The 19,881-nt window shown below is 30.5% G+C and overlaps 1 protein-coding gene across 1 annotated transcript in view; it reads left to right on the forward strand.

Moving 5' to 3' along the window:
• Positions 1 to 19,881, forward strand: part of LOC122538993 (CCR4-NOT transcription complex subunit 6-like) — a 153,140-nt gene that overhangs the window by 30,886 nt on the left and 102,373 nt on the right. The window contains exon 2 of the mRNA XM_043673547.1: positions 14,261 to 14,309. Coding sequence (XP_043529482.1) covers positions 14,261 to 14,309 — 49 coding nt within the window. The remainder of the gene's footprint in view (positions 1 to 14,260; positions 14,310 to 19,881) is intronic.

Below are 19,881 nucleotides of genomic sequence, written 5' to 3' on the forward strand. Positions count from 1 at the left end.
GAATTCATCGGTATATCACTGGATAGAAGTCACCAAGAAGTAATAAATTTATTTTGTTTGTTTTGCCTGGGTTTATATATTTCAATGTACTTGTAAAACTGAGAAAATATTGCCAAATATTCTCGACGTGCGTGGCACGTCATTCCAGCGCAGGAGGTTAAGAAATCCATGGAAATCCAGTGGAGAAGTCTTCGTGGAAGAGACCGTCTCCGCAGCGATGGCTTGAAAGCGCAAAGGAATTATTCTTTCGCCGGGTCACCGTCCCCGCCTCTCTCCTCTTTCGCCGCTATCCCGAAAAAAGTCTGCCTTTACGAGGATGCTTCAAAAATTTATGGAATTTCTGAGTGGTTCTCCGCGATACCGGCGAGCCTTTCCCGCCGCATGATGAAGAGCACTTGTTCGTGTTTTTTCATGTAAGCGTGCATGCACCGACGTACGAATCCTCCCGTCAGAGAGTGGTGTACACTTCCGTTTCGGTAACGAAACGTAAGGAAGAACGTAGGAGTTCGACGGACGATGCAATATGTGCCAGCGACGAAGTTGCCCCGCGGGTTTTGTCTGTTTTGGCAAACAGCATGCATCGGGAAGCACTGAGAGGTAGCCGAACTCAGTCAGTCGCGCGGTTTCTCGACCTACATGGCTTCTCCCATGATGCTTAACTTCGCCCGTTCGTATAAATGTTAACCTCTTGCGCTGCAATGACGTGCCACGCACGTCGAGAACTTTTTTTCCCCCAAAGTTGCAATATTTTTCTCAGTTTTAAGTATGTTATATTTAATATATAATAGTGTGATATTATATATAATATTATTGAGAAGTAATAAATTTATTCAAGTGTAACCCAAGAAAAGCAAATAATAAATTAATTACATCTCAATGATATTATATATTGAGTATAATATACTTAAAACTGAGAAAATATTGCAATTTTGGGACAAAAATTAGAATATTATAATATTATGAATATTTATATTTATATTACAAATATATTAATATTATATGTAATATTATTGAGAAGTAATAAATTCATTCAAGTATAACCCAAGAAAAGCAAATAATAAATTTATTACTTCTCAATGATATTATATATTGAGTATAATATACTTAAAACTGAGAAAATATTGCAATTTTGGGACAAAAATTAGAATATTATAATATTATAAACATTATAAATTATAATATAATTAATAAAATTATAATATTATGTAAGTATAACCCAAGAAAAGCAAATAATAAATTTATTACTTCTCACTAATATTATATATTGAGTATAATATACTTAAAACTGAGAAAATATTGCAATTTTGGGACAAAAATTAGAATATTATAATATTATAAACATTATAAATTATAATATAATTAATAAAATTATAATATTATATAAGTATAACCCAAGAAAAGCAAATAATAAATTTATTACTTCTCAATAATATTATATATTGAGTATAATATACTTAAAACTGAGAAAATATTGCAATTTTGGGACAAAAATTAGAATATTATAATATTATAAACATTATAAATTATAATATAATTAATAAAATTATAATATTATATAAGTATAACCCAAGAAAAGCAAATAATAAATTTATTACTTCTCAATAATATTATATATTGAGTATAATATACTTAAAACTGAGAAAATATTGCAATTTTGGGACAAAAAATTATAATATTATAAATATTATAATTATAATATAATATATTATAATGTATTATAACATTATTAATAAAATTATAATATTATATTTAAGTATAACCCAGGAAAAACAAATAATAAATTTATTACTTCTCAGTAATTTCTATCCAGTGACTATCATACCGACGATTTCAAACAGAAAGCGAATTATTGTGTACGGTCACTCGTTATGGTCCGCAAGTGGTCAGTTGACATGATTGACAAAAGACATGATTTTTCATCGAACTGAACGGGGGTTGGATCTTCGGATGCTACTACTATTCAATTTAATAAATAAACGCTTTTAGCTTTGATCGTTTTGCTTCAAAATTAGATTAATTAATTTAATTAATTCTCATGTCAGTAACATCGTCGTTGAATTAATTTGCGAACAAATATGTCATCGTGTTTGAAAATGGACGTTTACACAAGTCAGGCCCTCGTTTCTCGAATAGTGTGGATCGTCGAGTTATTATTTATTTATCTTCTGAAATACAGTAGCTTATCTTTCTGGTCGTCATTTAAAATTTCTGTTACTTTCTTCCTCAAGTCTTATCAACCATCAGTCGACATTCAAGTGCTAAAAGGTTTTTTACACGCTGATTTCGAGAGACCAACAGAAGTTGAGCAAAGTTCAAGTGAACCAGAAATTGTTATTTCAGTTATTTCGTTTTTCGCCTCGAGAGGGATACGAATATCGTTAATTTCGCGAGAGAGAGAGTTCAGGATATAAGGAAATCGACGTTGAAGGAAGCACGACACGTGGGTCCTCTCGTCTAACGTTGCAACGGAATTTTGATTGCCGCCGTCGTAAAATTCAATCGCAGCGAGATTCCATGGCAATAACCTACATTTACACATCATAATCCAAGATAATGCTCTCGAGAAGCTACCAGATAACGATGTGGCAACGTGTAATCAGATGCGATGCCTCGATGAAGCCTGTGAGCAACGATCCGTTCAACGAACGAAGAATGCGAAAATTCCACCGCGCAATTTCGTGCTTTTCAACCCCGCATCAAAGTTTTTCGAACCGTGAACAACATCAGTTGAAAGAAACTGGCGTCTGACATTAAGTCTCCGACGATTCGATATGATCTAAATTGCAGAGAGTGCCGCATGATTCAGAACTACTATTAAATTCCCGAGTCCTCTCGTTCAGGGAGGTTTTCTTTTGGACGTATTACTTTTGTCGTGAAGGTATGCAAACGTAACCGAATGATCGAATCGAACTGCATTGTCGTTGTTCGTGCTTTCTTTGCCACTTTTAGCTCGTAAAAGCTTTTGTCGCAACTGTTGCTATACAGAGCATGCATCTGAAGTTACAAAAAAGGGGAGTGATTGTGTTGTTTATGATATAATTCTGACTGCAGTGATCAGTTTATGAGCATTTACTATAAAAGGAAGTATTGATTTATTTATCTTGTCAGAGACACATTGATTTTTTTAGCAGACACTTATAATTATTATATTGATATAATTTTAATCTTGTAGATTTGTTGTGTAAGAGTCTGTCACTGGCATTAGAAATAATGTTTCCAACATTCTGTAAATAATTAGAATAATTGAAAATGTTTCCTTGTACGCGACTTCACTGGGTTCAAAAATTCGTTAAATATACTTTTATTCCATTTATCAAATCGAACTAGTTACAATCGAGCTAGTATAATAAATATTGTCACTTGGAGCAGTTTTAAATTTTAGCGCAGTTTCTAATTACTCTAATTACTTGCAAAATATTAAAAATATCACTCTTGATATTGTTGATCGTCGAATCTAGCATTTTAGAAACATTGTTAATATTATAATTCGAATTCTTGGAAATTTGATTGAATTTTCCTGTTAAAATTTTGACAGCAATTAATATTAGAATCTTAGCGCATTTTTTTAAATAAATATTTATGTATTACGTATTAAAAATATTCTGTTTCAATTTTCGAATAGGCGAATTTTTCAATTCTTCAAATACTCGAAGCCATAAAAATGTGTACTTTACTTTATTCGAAATCTTTGATTCGATTAAATTAATTTTCTTCGATCGTTGTAATATGATACAAATTATCATAATCATCAGCGCGTCCGCGATGCCTTTTAGGGATTATGTATTATATATTCATTCCGTAGGATATACGATAGAAACAGTAATGAATAATGAAGCACAACGACAGAAGCTTTAAAGTAGAATTTAGGTGGCTTTCTCATCCGATCGGGGCAATCATTTTTGTATTGGAAAAAATTCAATCGAGCGCTTGTCGCTTCTCCTTCGTTTAATTTAAGTTTAATTTGAATTCAGATATTGCGTTTCTGTAATTTTCATTACGCTCCGTTCGTTCTCTCCTTTCAACCCTCGGTTATACCGCGATCGAGAAACAGACGTTGGAGATATCGTCGAGCAATATGAATTGATTTGCATATTCCAACCCGCAAGACAATCGAATCCAATTATACTGCTTCACCGGTCATGATCGCGGACTTATCCCCGGTGTTAAATCACCTAAATCCAGCCTCCGCAGTTATGACGATCAGATTTGAGATTCACGAAATTCATGTGACATGCATAATATATATTCGTTCATTCTAAAGAATTTGATAACATAGATCGAGCAGGTCTGTTGTACACACATAATTGTTTATCTTTAAACTGTTTGTTGACGATGTACAGCTCTGTACGAAAAAGATCATACATAGGGTAAATTATACGTATAGTTTCGTCCATCCCAAATATCTCCAAAATTACATAATCAATAATGAATGATGTTTCGTGTCAAAGATGCATTTAAACTGAAATGACTTTTTTGAACAATCAGTTTATCAAGACGATTTTGAATCTTTTTCAGTGGAACGTGTATCTTTCTGTAATCCAAAATTTAGATCAACAGGAAATTACTTGGATTAATTTGTCCTAAATAATTATAATTGGATATTTGTAAAAATTCATGCTCAATTCAATTTCTATGCTTCTGCATTTTTTATTTTGGTAATAGATATATTTCTTTTTAGATATCTTAGATTAATTATTAAATATATTAATTGTTGAATTGTTAAATATCATTCTTGTATAAAACATTTTTTTTACAGAATATATACTTTTAAACTTGTTTGATGTGGATTTATTTGGAATTTATTCATCTTGTATGTAATATTCTTTTTCAATAATAATTTGTTGTCATAAATTCTTAGATAATTAAATCCTGCTTAAATGCGAATGTGATATTATCTTTCACGTTATAAATCACATGCTGACGCTTTACATTTTCACTACTTTATCAGCTTAATAAGTCAAAAAGATTTTACATACATGTAAAAATAGATTTTTAAAAGTGTCTGAAGTTAATATATTCAAATGGACAGAAATGTTTGTGATTTTTTAATTTTGAGCTTTTAATAAATATTTTATTTTTTACTTTTGTATGAAAGCTTTTCCACCTTTCCGAGCAATAAATATTTTTAAAAACTCATAAACAACACTTGATAATAATTTAAAATAAAAACTTTTATCCATAATGGTTTAATTATTAACTATACTGCCATAAATTTAATTAACCAAACTTGATGTGAGTGAATTTTATTTTACGCACGCGGTTATAAAATGTTTTAGGATATTAATTAAATCAGAGTCAAAATAAAAATCGATTATTAAAAAGAAAAAAAAATTAAAATATAATTCTCGATATTCATGCATATATATATATATACATACTCTCCAACGTTTATCAAAAGAAATTAATTACTTGTTTTACATTTCTTTTTGAGTGAAACTTGTTTTACCTTACTGCGTGCCATTAGGAAATATTTAAGAAACTATAGTCTGAATTTAAGACAAAAATTATCATATTGGAATATTATAACTTCTGCGAACTATATATATATATATATATATATATATATATATATATATATATATAATTCTGTTAATCACTAGTAGCAATAAGTGCATTAACAAGTTTTCAATTACTTTTACTAAAATTCAGTCCAATGATAATGTAATTTTTATACAAAGTATACAGTGTAAAGTATAACTGAACCAATGAACGATGAAAAATTTTATTCTTAATATTATTATCAATATAATTATTACTTAACAATATAATTATTATTAATATAATTATTACTTAATAATATAATTATTATTAATATAATTATTACTTAATAATATAAATTATTAATATTAACTGTTTATGTCGAAAAGCTACTGACTTAGTATTTATTTGAACTTTGAGTGGACAATAAACATTTTTGCGTGTCAATTTATTGTGAAACAGCTTATCATATTGCTAATTTATGGTCATTGGGCAGTCGTGAAATTTATTGGCGAATAAATCCCCATAATAAAATAATTCAGTGAATTTACAGCGCGGTTCTGGCCGTCCGATTTCGCTCGCATTTAAGTTTTGTAAAAATGAACAGCGCCGATTGAACCGTTAAATCAGGAAAAATCCGTTGCATCAATTGTACTGAAACGAACTGCAGAATCGTGTGACCATAAATCAATGAGAAATTCCAGTAACTGTGTCATACGTGTTATGCAGAGGCACCAGTTACCAATGATTTACTGTTGTTAAACCACGTTGCCAGAAAATACACTCAATTAAAAAAGTAAATGCATTTAGAAATGATTTAATATTGAATAATTTCAACAATATAGTGGATACGTAATATTTATGGTATTTAGAAATAAATACATTATAATATTATAGTATAATATATATCACAATTACAGTTATTATAATTTTAATAAATAAATGGTATTTATTATAATATAATAATTGTATTGGTATAATCAATAATAAAATATAATATACAACAATATAAAAGAATATAAAAATATAAAAAATATATAAATATAAAACGGAATAATGTATATTATATTAGTTTGTTAAGAATTAAATTAAAGGAGAAGAACAATATGAAAAAATTTGAACTTTTTGATAATATTTTTTCAAGTAATAGTCGCTCTACCTTTCTTGTATTGTACTTACTCTGCGTGTATTGTACTTATAGTGTCCCATTTTCTTATTATTAGTAATATTATTCCTAAATATTATTCCACTCAAACAATGTTTCAGATTTCATTCTTTGTTTATTTTTGCAAAATCTGAAAATGACTTTTTACTTATTAATTTTCCATTCAATATAACATTTCATCATCAATTTGAAATATTTCTTATAGTCCATACATACATACTTTGATCATAAATTAATCGTAAACTTTGATGTACTGAGAAAAATAACGTAAATTTTATTTACTGACTAGCATCTTCATTGATGCAACAAATAAATCCTAAACACGAGTGTCAAGTTTTCTTTTATTTAATTTATTTAATATATTACATACTTATTTGCTATAACGAATACATCTATGTCCCAGAAGTTAGTTAATCTTCTCATTATTAAAAAAAAAAAAGCCAAATTTCGAAATCGACGAGCACTTTCAGGAGCACTTGCGTCCTCGTTATACTCGACGTTGTAACAAACTTCAAGAATAACAACGCAAAAGTGAACCCCGATTCTAAAAGTGAGACGACACGGTTGTCTGACAACAGATCGATATACATAAAGATAAACGCAACAATCAGTCGAATTATAGACGGGCCACGATAAAATAATAACTATATAGCGAGTCTGAAAACGGGTCGCGCAGGTTGGTCATACACGTAGCGTACAGTAGACGGTTCGGTAATGGTACCGAAACGGTCAAAATACGTATTTTGATTCGTGTAATATCATCAATAAATTTGAAATATTTCATATAGTCCATACATACATACTTTGATCATAAATTAATCGTAAACTTTGATGTACTGAGAAAAATAACGTAAATTTTATTTACTGACTAGCATCTTCATTGATGCAACAAATAAATCCTAAACACGAGTGTCAAGTTTTCTCTTATTTAATTTATTTAATATATTACATACTTATTTGCTATAACGAATACATCGATGTCTCAGAAGTTAGTTAATCTTCTCATTATTAAAAAAAAAAAACCAAATTTCGAAATCGACGAGCACTTTCAGGAGCACTTGCGTCCTCGTTATACTCGACGTTGTAACAAACTTCAAGAATAACAACGCAAAAGTGAACCCCGATTCTAAAAGTGAGACGACACGGTTGTCTGACAACAGATCGATATACATATAGATAAACGCAACAATCAGTCGAATTATAGACGGGCCACGATAAAATAATAACTATATAGCGAGTCTGAAAACGGGTCGCGCAGGTTGGTCATACACGTAGCGCACAGTAGACGGTTCGGTAATGGTACCCGGGGTATCGTGTCGAGATTACCGATACTATCAGGTGTATCTTCGCTGATGAAGGTTGTAACCTCCGCTGGACTCCATTTATTAAAGCATGTCTGGCCGGGGGCATCGGAGGTTGCCAACAGGCAAGAATCAACAGGCATGCAACGAATCCCGACGAAGTTCCGACGGGTGGACCTGCAGCGGATGCTGGCCTGCCACGCTACCAACAGGCAGTTGGCTAGAAGGTGGCCAGAGCTCGGCTGTCGCGAGCCTTAGCCTACTCTCTCTCTCTCTCGGAGATTGCAATCAGTCATATTAGCCGGACACACCTCGAATATGTGCGGCCATCTGGCACGTACATAGCTATCCATAGTGCGCGGGGTTGCGGCGCTTGAAATAACGGTCGCTTGACGTAATCACCAGTATGCTGCCCAGTGAGTCCACCACCGAGCACTTTGAACGCTCTGACACTGCCCTTTACTTCTCTCTGCCAGTTGTCTCTCCCCTGTGTGTGCATCGTCTTCCGTTTCTCGATCACGCGCTCCCTTCACGCGGGATCGCACGATATCGCGGAAAATCGTTCTCGTGAAGGTTTCCTTCGCGCGCGAGATACATCATCGTGACCCCGGCTGCCGGCTGCCAGTCGATCGACCACACCTTCCCTCCGACGTGCTGGCATTCGTTCCTGCTGAACATCCGCTTTTTTCTGTGTTTTTTTCTTTTTTTTTTTTTTTTATCTTTCTTTCTTTCTTTCTTTCTTTCTTTCTTTCCCCGCCAAACCGGAGATGACTCGTTAAATGACACTTGAGACTCGTAATACCAGCGCGCTTCGTTCCGTTTCCCGCTTCGGGAAACATTATTCCTCGGTGAAGCCAGAGAACGTTGTAGTCTTGAGACGCGATATACGGTAATTAGAGATAGATGGAGAAGAGATTAATCTCGTAATGGTAGTGTAGGGAAACTTCACTGGGAAAAATCGATCTTTCGTTTTTAGTAAACCGGGGGAAACTCGTATTGTTGAGCGATGTGAATTTGAGAGCAGCGTACTTTGTACGAGCGTAAATTGTAAAATATAGAACAGATCCGTATCGATAGATGTTGCATCGGATATTATTGCATTTAAAATTTAGCGATACCAGTAGACTCTTTACAACTGTGTCCGCGAAGCACGAATATGTTTTATGTACTAATTGTTGAATCGAGATTTGTTAATATTCGTTAAAATAATGGAATGCAACAAGAAAATTAAGAATTTTGTGATGATCAATATTAATATTAAATTAATATTTCTTTTAATATTAAAATTGATATCGAAATTAATAATTGTGTGAAAATAAGTTGATAAAATTGGGAAGAAAATATTTTACTGTGTATTTTATTATAATAGGTAAATATTAATTAATTATATAATAGGTAAATATTAATTAATTAAAATTTCTTTTTTAAAATTGGAATCAATTTTCTTAACAAATTTTTCGTTTAATATTTTGACCACACAAACAAAGTAAAATTTGAATATACTCGTAATTAAAGTTGGATATACTCATTTTCCAAATAAGTTAAAAATTGTTGACATTCCTTTTAATGCTATATTAAAAAATTATTTTAATTTTGAAATGTTTTAATTACTTTCTTAAAAAAAAAAGAAAAAAAAAACAGAAAAGTCTTGAAATGAACTTTTATGAATGTAAGAATTGAAAACATATTGAAAGATATATGTATATCTACTACAACTGAAGTATCAATTATACCTCAGCTTTTGCAACTTTTGTAACGCGAGGCTGCCAACCGACATTCGATGTGTCCTATAATTGCTGGATATCTGGCTGTCACGTTATACGAGATAGTTTCTTCCTTGTAGACGGAGATACGATATCGGAGAAAATCATTTTCGTGGCGATACCCGAGATAAATCGTGACTCGATCATTGCCTGGCCACGCCTTTCTTAGACGTGCTGGCATTCATTCAGTCTTGAAACAGCTTGCAGAAGTTCATAAGGTCGTTGGGTGATACATGCGTCCAGGCATGCACCCGTGTCACAAAAATGTACATTGCGTAACACCTTGTACATTTGAAAGTTGCACGAAAAAGTTGCCAATAAATAATCGTATCTTTCCTTATTCCAGTTGATTATAAAGATTTCTATCTTTCACTGGAATATGTTCATTCAATTTTGGTTGTACGTTTTCTGGGTCTATGTGAAACATATTATTGATATAACGTTCTGTAAATAAAAAGAAAAATTTAAAACATTATTATTACATTAATATAATAATATATATTATTACGTTAGTTTTGTAAAAAAAAAACTAATAAAAATAGTATTAGGAAAAAAATATTTTTGCAAAGAAGTAATAGTTTGATGTATTTTTTTTTTTTTTTTTTTCTATTAAGCATTTCAATGTTTTAATATTTTATATGTTATTATCGTTAACGTAATATAATTACTACTAATATTACTAGTATTTTAACTCTATATCTAACGTTATTTTATTTCTTTTTTTTTTTAAATGCCTGCTTTGAATCGACACGTATTATTCAAGATAATATTTTAGCATTAATTTAATTTTACGTTACATCGTGTACAATTTTATTTACATTTGTCACTTTTACGTACATAATGTCTCTAGCTTTTTAAATATTATTTGCAACACTCGATTACTGTACTTTGCAAGTACGTAAAAAAAAAGTTCCCTTGCTGCAGAATTGTATATTCTTTTTATTAGTTGGACAACTACAAATTAGTTTGTGTAGCAGTTGGCGTTTATCTCGAGCGTTGCGTTGATATATAACTTAATAAGTCCAAATAAATGGTATAATTTTCGCAGCATCGCACAATGATTAAACTAACCGCGATTTTCTATCTATTATTACTCGTAGCGTTACTACGTGCTTACAAGGGATACCTTACTGCATACAACCTTCCTCAACACCTACTTGTTATCCAATGCGGATCTCGTGTTAGAGATTCTATATCATGGAATAATGCTTCCATAGTGGAACGTGAAATACACTATAGCTGAAGCAATGAAGTGACTATATCTATGTATATAGTGTGTTTCAGTCATAGGAGGCCGTATCTCCTTCAAGAGGCCATCTAAATATTTACTTCATTTCTTATGACATGAAAAATGTTCGCTATTGAACAATGGTTTCAACCAATGGATGTAAATATTTAGAAAAATAAATACTTTTTGTCCGTGTTTCTTCAAGATCTGGTATCTTTTAACCTGGAAGAATTTTTTTCTGTTGTATTTCTCTGATAACGAATGCAAAAATACGTTTAAGTATATCTAAATCGTGATCTTCGCATGATTTTGAAAATCAATAATGTGATGAAGTTATTACTAATTTTACAAGCACTGATTATGCCATTCATCACGTCTTCTGGATGTTGATAAACACTTGAAACATTTATAATGCAAGTATGTTCACGTATCACTGCAGTAATTCTATCACATCATTGGCCTTCTTCAAGGTCATGCGAAATATATTTTTTTAAAATAGAAAAAAATACTGATTATCTGGGGAAATAAGCACAGGGGAAAATTACTTGACAGAAAAGTTTGTTTCATTCAAAACATTCAAACTTTCGACAACATTTTAGCTTTATAAAAAATTGAAACTGTGCAGATTGTGCCATAAAAAAATAAAGGAATTATTCAGATGATCTCCTTTAGCTGAGACATCCTGTATTATAAATAATAGATTGGTACGCTGTATCTATATATGTGCTCCATTTTAAGCATGATAATTTATTCATTATTCACAGAAATATTGAACAAGGAAATGACAACTTGTTCTAATGTCGAACAGCTTTCTATGAAAATATTTTATCATTCAAAAAAATCAAAGAACTGTTACAAATCCGGTATGTTCATTAGAGAGGGGGAAGTATATTAATCATTTAAAAGGGTACAGTCAGTTACAGTAGTCACAATGTGCAGATTTCAAATTTGTAAAACAAAAAGGAAATAATTTGGATAACTAAAATAAAGTAAAGCATATCAATTTGGATGTTAAAACAAAATTATTTACCATATTTCTGAGTTTTTTGTGCTCAAAGTTGTGTGTGAAGATCATAGCGTTATAGATTTCTCTTTTTGAAAAAACATCGGTGAGTTTCAAATTCTGCAAAAGAAGATATCGAGAAAAGCTTTTTTATTCTTCATAGTATTTGTTGTTTCGAATTAAATGTTCCTTCGTTTTAATATTTCTCGTGTCAAATGAATTGTGAAAATTTTAAGTATTTATTATTCTAAACGTCTTGATAAAAAGATTTCCAGTTCAGAATACATTTACTTACATTCATTTCAAACTGTGCTGGTACTTCTCTGCATTTCAATTGATATTAAATTTTTCATATAAAAAGTTATAATAAAATATGTTAATATTAAAATGGGTTGAGAATGTTTCCAAATTTCCACTGATTTTCGTGATTTGGCAAAAATGCACGACGAAGGTAGATCGGCAATTAAACAACGCTGTTCACGTAATAGACTTAATTATCTCGTGAAATTCTTTTCATAATTCCATTATCTAATAATCCTATGTGGTAAAGCGCATTGTCCATTATCTCATTCAATTCGCACATAAGAGGCTTACATTCTTCAGAAAAGTATCGTTTAATAATGCTTGCTAGTCTCAAATGGAATTACCTAATTTTTGTTCTGCTTCAAAAATTCTTTGATGATATCACGTTAATATCTTCTTTTTGTCTTTATACATGTAAAAAAAAAGTCTCGTTTATTTCTAATCTTTAGATTTTATTATTATTAGATTTTTTTTGTAATTCTTATTATAAAATTATGATATAGTAAATATTTAAATATATTGTATATTATATAATATATATAATAATAAATTATAATATATGAATATAATATAATATAAAATTATTATAAAATATATGAATAAATATAATATAAAATTATTATAAAATATATGAATAAATATAATATAAAATTATTATAAAATAACTGTTATTTATTAAATGAAATTTTTAGAACAATATTTAACGATTTATTCGAATTTAATGTTAATTTATATATATATTTATTTATTTATTTACTTATTTGCGTATCAAATTGATTTTTAATTACTATTTTTTTGAAAACGAAGATTCATTAATTTTGATTTTGACTCGACTATTTCCCTAAATTTTTGAATTACAAATTTCATAAACTATTAGATATATTGACGACCGTTTCAAAGTATAAGTACATCTACTTGCGTATTATTGATACAATGTAATTTACTGTCGTAAATAATGAAAGTCTTCAAATAATGGTATTTCAAATATTGGAACTCATTAATACGTGAATTTTCTGAAACCGAAGTAGAGAATTTAATAGAAAAGTAAATATATAATTTAAAAATATATAAAGGGAAATTTAATAGAAAAGTAAATATATAAAGTGAAAGGAACGTCACTGATCAATTAATAATAATTAATAATTTTTTATTTTCATCGAATTCTATTATTTATGGTCTAATACTTGCAGAATTATAAATAAAAACACCTAAAAGCATTTTAGTCTTTATTTATTCTTTATCATCTAGGTACATGTAGGTACATGTAACACTACGATAAAATTTTATAATCAATCCGAAATTGGCACTGTTTAAAACCGTCGGCTGTCGATTTATTTCAGTTTGAATTCACTGTGATCGGACATTGCACCGGACCTCGTAATTTAATTAGAACAATTACAGGCATAAGCGGTCCATTTAAACATAGATGCTCATTGCTGCTGCTGTTATAGGAATTAATCGATTCCAATAAATCGTTCAGGATTAACGTTACACGCAATGCAACTAACCGCGGTAAATAGAATTCTGCAATAAATGTACACGCAGGAATCACGCGTCGTGACGATATTCCGGACGATGCATTTATCACGAAAGAATGCATATTTTCTGGTTGCTCAAATTAAATTAAATTTTCATTTTTATTCTTGCGTGTACTTATTTAAGATTATAATGTAGATTATTTACAACTTGACGGTATGTTTCATAAATTAATTCTTCGTTCAAATATTTGATTCGATTTTTGTGAATGATCTCTCATATAATATAATGTGAACATATTATATAATAATAACAAAGTATATAATATAATATAAAAATATAGTATAAGTATACAACAGAAAAAAATATGTAGCATTTTATTTTAAAAAAATCGAAGATCTTCGTTTCTAAAAGAAATAGTACATAAAATTTTATCCGAGTAATGCCCAACTCTGAAGCAAATCATTCTGCTATAAAATCATGCTCGAAAATCCAGACACACAGGTACAGATTTGTTTCACGATTCTAATTTTTATGTTTCAGGTAAGCTTAAGATCTGAAGGGATGTTAACGAACCGTGCACTCTTCTCAGGTAAGTCGTGTTCCTCTGACAAATTCTTCGCGTAGCGTCTTTCGTTTCTCGATCGAGGTCGCTGAATTACGCGCGAGAAAAAGATTGAGTAACGATCCTTAAGGAGTTTATTGTCGTCGAACGAGGTTACATTTACTCGCGTACAGTAAATGACGTTTGCCTGTTACAACGACAAACGAATTGTTAAATTCATAAAAATGCACGCTCTCTGACAACACTTTGTGTAGCTCTGGTATCGAGGGCGTTGATCGAAACGATGTCCCTCGATATAAATCTTTAACGCACAATGGCGGCCAACCCTGCAACACCGACATGATATGACTTACAAGATCTCTGGAGGGATTGAACTTCTCGGAGAGAGGAGTACCGATCGGGAACAACGATGCGACTTCGCGTTCCTTATTCTCGATACACCGACACCGATATTATACTTGTGTGGCTATCCGCTATGCAACCCAGAGATTCCATGCTGTTCCATTTTGAAATTCGGATAAGTTAGAATTGCCGTTTATGAAACATGTCCCGAATTTAAATGTCGAAACTTCGGCAACTCGTGCGGAGGACCGATAAACTGAAAAAGAATGTTCTTTAAGGGAACCTTTACTGTCGTTTTTTGTCCCGCCGTCTTCGAAGAAAAGTTTTCGTTGTTCCACTTATTTATTTTCACTTATTATCATTTATTTTATCATGCGTATTATTATGCCATAATATATTAATATTATACCGTAATATTGTACTATATTATTTAATGAAAGAGATCTTGTTGCAGACATTGTTCTAATATAAATAATATAAGATATATAATAATATTAATAATATATATATTATTATTATCTATAGTAATATATATCTATTATTATATATAAGATATATAATAATAGATAAAAGATATATAATAAATTAATAATATAAGATATATAATAATAATATTGGACATTGTTCTAATATAAATAAAATATTTGATACACTAAACTACGGTTTGATCTCTCAGTTGCTTTTTTAATAAACTGATTGAATAAGTGAGAGAATGAAAACTTGTTTCTTTCTTTTTTTTTTTACAATTTTCTCTAAAATGGAGCGGAAACGAGCAAACTTCTGAAGAACTTTTTTCCTTAGTTTATCGACTTTCTACGAATTTTCACGAAAGTTTGACATTTGAATTCAGGACACCCGTGTATGAACACATTGACGATTTACGTCTGTTCGTATAATACGCATCTATGTCCGTGATGAAAATCTCTGGTTTCGACGGGTTTCTATTTTCTTTTAGTATCACGTATTGTGAATTTTAAAATTGCTGTTGAAACCAAATTTCGAGTTATTTAAACGCAATCATAATCGAATGAACGTGTAATTACTGCAGATTTTGTGCATTTATGGAAAATTGGAAGTTGCATCCAGTGCATGCAATACGCAGAAATAAATATTGCTTTTAATAAATAATATAAAATATTACATATATACAAATTATATATATAAAATATATTAATATATAAATATATATAAAATATTCAAAATCGAGTATGTTATAACATACAGATATAGAGAATAGATGAAACGGATGTTTTTAGCTTCTATTTATTAATGATGTTGATAAAAAAATTTCGAACCTCGTAGAATCAGCGTCCGAATAATTATATCGTTTCTAAATTCATTTATCAAAAACGGATATTTTACGAATGCTAAATTCACTTTTAAGTTCGAAATTTCTCTATCAACCGTAGTTTTCTTTCAAACTTAATTTTGGATTAAGACAAAAGATCGGTCGTTTTATTATATAATAATGGTGTTACATTTGTTAAATGAACCTGTTGATAAATAATTTACTGAGACGTGTAAACACATTGTTGGTTCAAGAGCTTCAGAGACTGAATTCTGATTCTGATGTATAATTACAGGGTGAACCATGTAACCTGATCACTTTGTTAATTTAGAACATATTTTATTCTGTAAAATCTATAGTAATCTGTGTCGAAGACGAAGTGTTCACATTGCCCTCATTAATTTTTATACAATTAAAAGTAAAATATTTCCCAAACTAATAAATGAATACTTTTTAATAAGTTAATATTTTTTCTTGAAGAATAGGTATAATCCTACAGTCGTCGAATTAATTACGATTCCAATTGGAATAGGATCTCGTCTTCGTAGGATCCTCGAATCTTTGGCCGATCTGGGATATTAACATGATGGTGGTATCTATATGTCACTGGAGAATCTAGATTCAAGGACGACCTTTGTGCTTATGAATTACTCGTATTCCTTGTCAAGGCGTTTATGACATCTCCATTGACAAGTTTCATCTGTTCGTATCAATACGTGAATATTGATTTTCTACATCTATAGAGTAATATCTATAATATCCGATATCTAATGAGTCTTATATAACATAAAATTATTTCGTAATATAAAATGTTTCGTTTCTTGAAAAATTGTCTCGTCCGATGTTTGCTTCTTTCTCTTATTTTCATTTTCTGAATTAGTGTGTCTATTAACTAGACAAGAAGACTATTGACAAGACTAAGAATTCAAAAAAAATCATCAAATTGTAAGTTATAAGAAAAAATTGTCTTTTTTTTTTTTGTTCGTTTTTAAGTTACTATCGTTTCAAGTTACTTAAGTTTTTTAAGTTATTATCAGTTTTAAGTTGCATTTGTAATATCCTGCAATTCTAGTTGTGATGTTCTTTCGGATAACCATCAATTTTTCTAATTTCTGCCATTCAATTTTATATCTTCAGACAGTTTCCTAATCTAACACTTAGTGTAACATTTATTTCACTCGTGTATTTCTATCTTTTTTACGTATGACTTGTAGACAACGTTCTTTTTTTCCAGTATATTGTCGATAAAGAATTTATGTAATGTTGTTTATATACCATATAAAACTATCGTTTATGCCTTGTATTTTGTTTTTGTCCTTTTCGTCCTTCTGTAGCTCATTTTATTCTGAAAACCGTTGCATCTGTTCCATTAATCAAGTATCTTTAAATATAAATTATTATTGCCATATTTTGAACATTCCTCGAGTATACTTTGAATGTCCCTTAAGTAAACCTTAAGAAAGTTTTAGAAGTTTGAAATCAATCTCTGTCTTAGGAAATATTCAGAGACAGAAGTCTTCTGAAAACCAGGACTTCTTCAAAAGTTTATACTTTCATTAGAATCTCGTTGAAAGAGTACCGCGAATGCAAATGGTACCTGTTTCGATTAATAATATATATTCTCAGAAATATCCAACGTGAACTGTATGTTCAGAATCTGAAACGTTTCGTAAGTCACGATCCGGTACAATTCAATTGTCAAAATTTCAATGAGAAAATTTCAGTTTTTGGAAATCGTGACATGTTTCCTCGAGTTCGATTCGCGAAGAGGTGCAAGAAAGGCTACGTGGAGGTTCTCCTCGAGCAGACAATAATTGCTGTTCGAAGCGACGATTTGTGTCGCGGTCAGGGCCGTATACCGAAGATTGACATGGCTAGAATTCGTCCCTTGAAAACCGTAATACGCTCCTGCTTGGTCGCTCGCCGGAGTTTCTCTGTCGTTCGTTTGTTTGTTTTCGAGACGCGTGAAACGTCTGAGCCGGGTGTACACACTATGGCGTCGCGTGTCTCCTCTGTGACCGTGTATAAATAAACATGAACGCCCTTGATAAAGAGTCTCTCCCATGCTGCTGCTCACGCATGTACATACACCGCTGTATATAGGGACTCCTGGGTGGTAGATTGTAATTACCATAAGTCGTGAAATATGACTTCATGATGACGCGTCTGCGCGACAAATGGAACAGACGGTGGTTGGCTGACCAGTAATGCCAACTGACATTGGACCCCTTTTGCTTTGTTTGCGTCATTGATGCAGTTCCTCCGCATCCAGGATGAATTCGCTCTGAGCAGTCCGTGACTGCCGTTATAATACAAGAAATGCACGATCTTTGGAAATTCATTACGCGCAAACATCTTGTACCACCTTCTCATTGACATTTGTTTGGTTCTCTCTTATCGTTATATTTCGGCAGTAACTCGATGTATTTGTTTGTAAGCACTGTCAGTGTGTGTACGAAGTTTTACCGTCGATTCTTTTCCTCGAATTTGTTTGTAAACTTGTCTTGAAACTTTCAGATATTAAGTACTTTGGTAGATATTAAGGACTTTGATAGTTTTCGTTTCATCCTGTCTTTGGAAATTCATTCATACGCAAACTGTTCTCTCCTCATCATCGATATATTTGTTTCTCTCTCGTTACTTTAGCAATAATTAGAAGTTCGAAATATATATCGTAAGCTTTGTAATATGTGCTGATTTTTTTCTCGAAAAGTAATTTAATGATATTTTATATAAATATATATATGTATAATTTAATGATATTTTATATAAATATATATATATGTATATATATCTATTTATTTATATATAAATATATGTATAATTTAATGATATTTTATATAAATATATATATATGTATATATATCTATTTATTTATATATAAATATATGTATAATTTAATGATATTTTATATAAATATATATATATGTATATATATCTATTTATTTATATATAAATATATGTATAATTTAATGATATTTTATATAAATATATATATATATGTATATATATCTATTTATTTATATATATATAAATATATAATATAATATATATTTATAAAATTATCTTGAAATTTTTAAGCACTGAATAAACTTCATTAACTTTATTCGACTAATTAATGTGCTAGTACGGTCTTTGAAAATTTAAACAACGCCCTGTTCTATTTTATCACAGACTATTTGTTTCTCTCTTATTGTTTCAGCAGTAACTCGCAGTCTGAAATGTACTATAAGCACTGTAACATGTATAAAATTTTATTGTTGATCTTTTGCCTTGGAAAATAATTGACGAGAATACATGCTGGCACGGTCTTTGAAAATTCATTACGTGCAAACGACCCTTTGTTCTATTTTATCATTGATATTTGTTTCTCTCTTATCTCGGCAACAACTCCAAGTTTGAAACGTATTATAAGCATTCTAATATAATTTTATTCTTGATTCTTTTCATTTCTCGAAAATTAATTTAATAAGACTAGATAATATTTTGTAAACTTATCTTGAAACTTTTAAATACTAAGTAAACTTTAATAGTTTCTTTTCAACTAATTAAAACTTTAATTATGATGGCACGGTCTTTGAAAATTCGTTACGTGCAAACAACCCTTTTTTGTTCTAGTTTATCATTGATATTTGTTTCTCTCTTATCTCGGCGATAACTCCAAGCTTGAAATGAATTATAAACACTGTATAATATTTTTATTTTTTTTTTTATTTAAGAGCGCATATAAAATATATATGTATACATATATATCAGTGTAAATTAACTCCATGTTCTGTAACAAGTTGTGTCATGAATATCTATTGAATTTTGTTATTTGTCTTTCTAATTGATATTCACTGATATTCATGTAGATGCTTACCTCGGCAAGCGTGTGAGTTCGTAACTTTCTCAATATCAAGGGATCGTCTGAATTCTCTTGGGTGAGGTTAGTGGTTTATCGGAAAATCGATGGTGTTCGATATAAAA

This window comes from Frieseomelitta varia, unplaced genomic scaffold, assembly GCF_011392965.1.
Source record: "Frieseomelitta varia isolate USP_RPSP 00005682 unplaced genomic scaffold, Fvar_1.2 scaffold_185, whole genome shotgun sequence".
NCBI lineage: Eukaryota > Metazoa > Arthropoda > Insecta > Hymenoptera > Apidae > Frieseomelitta > Frieseomelitta varia.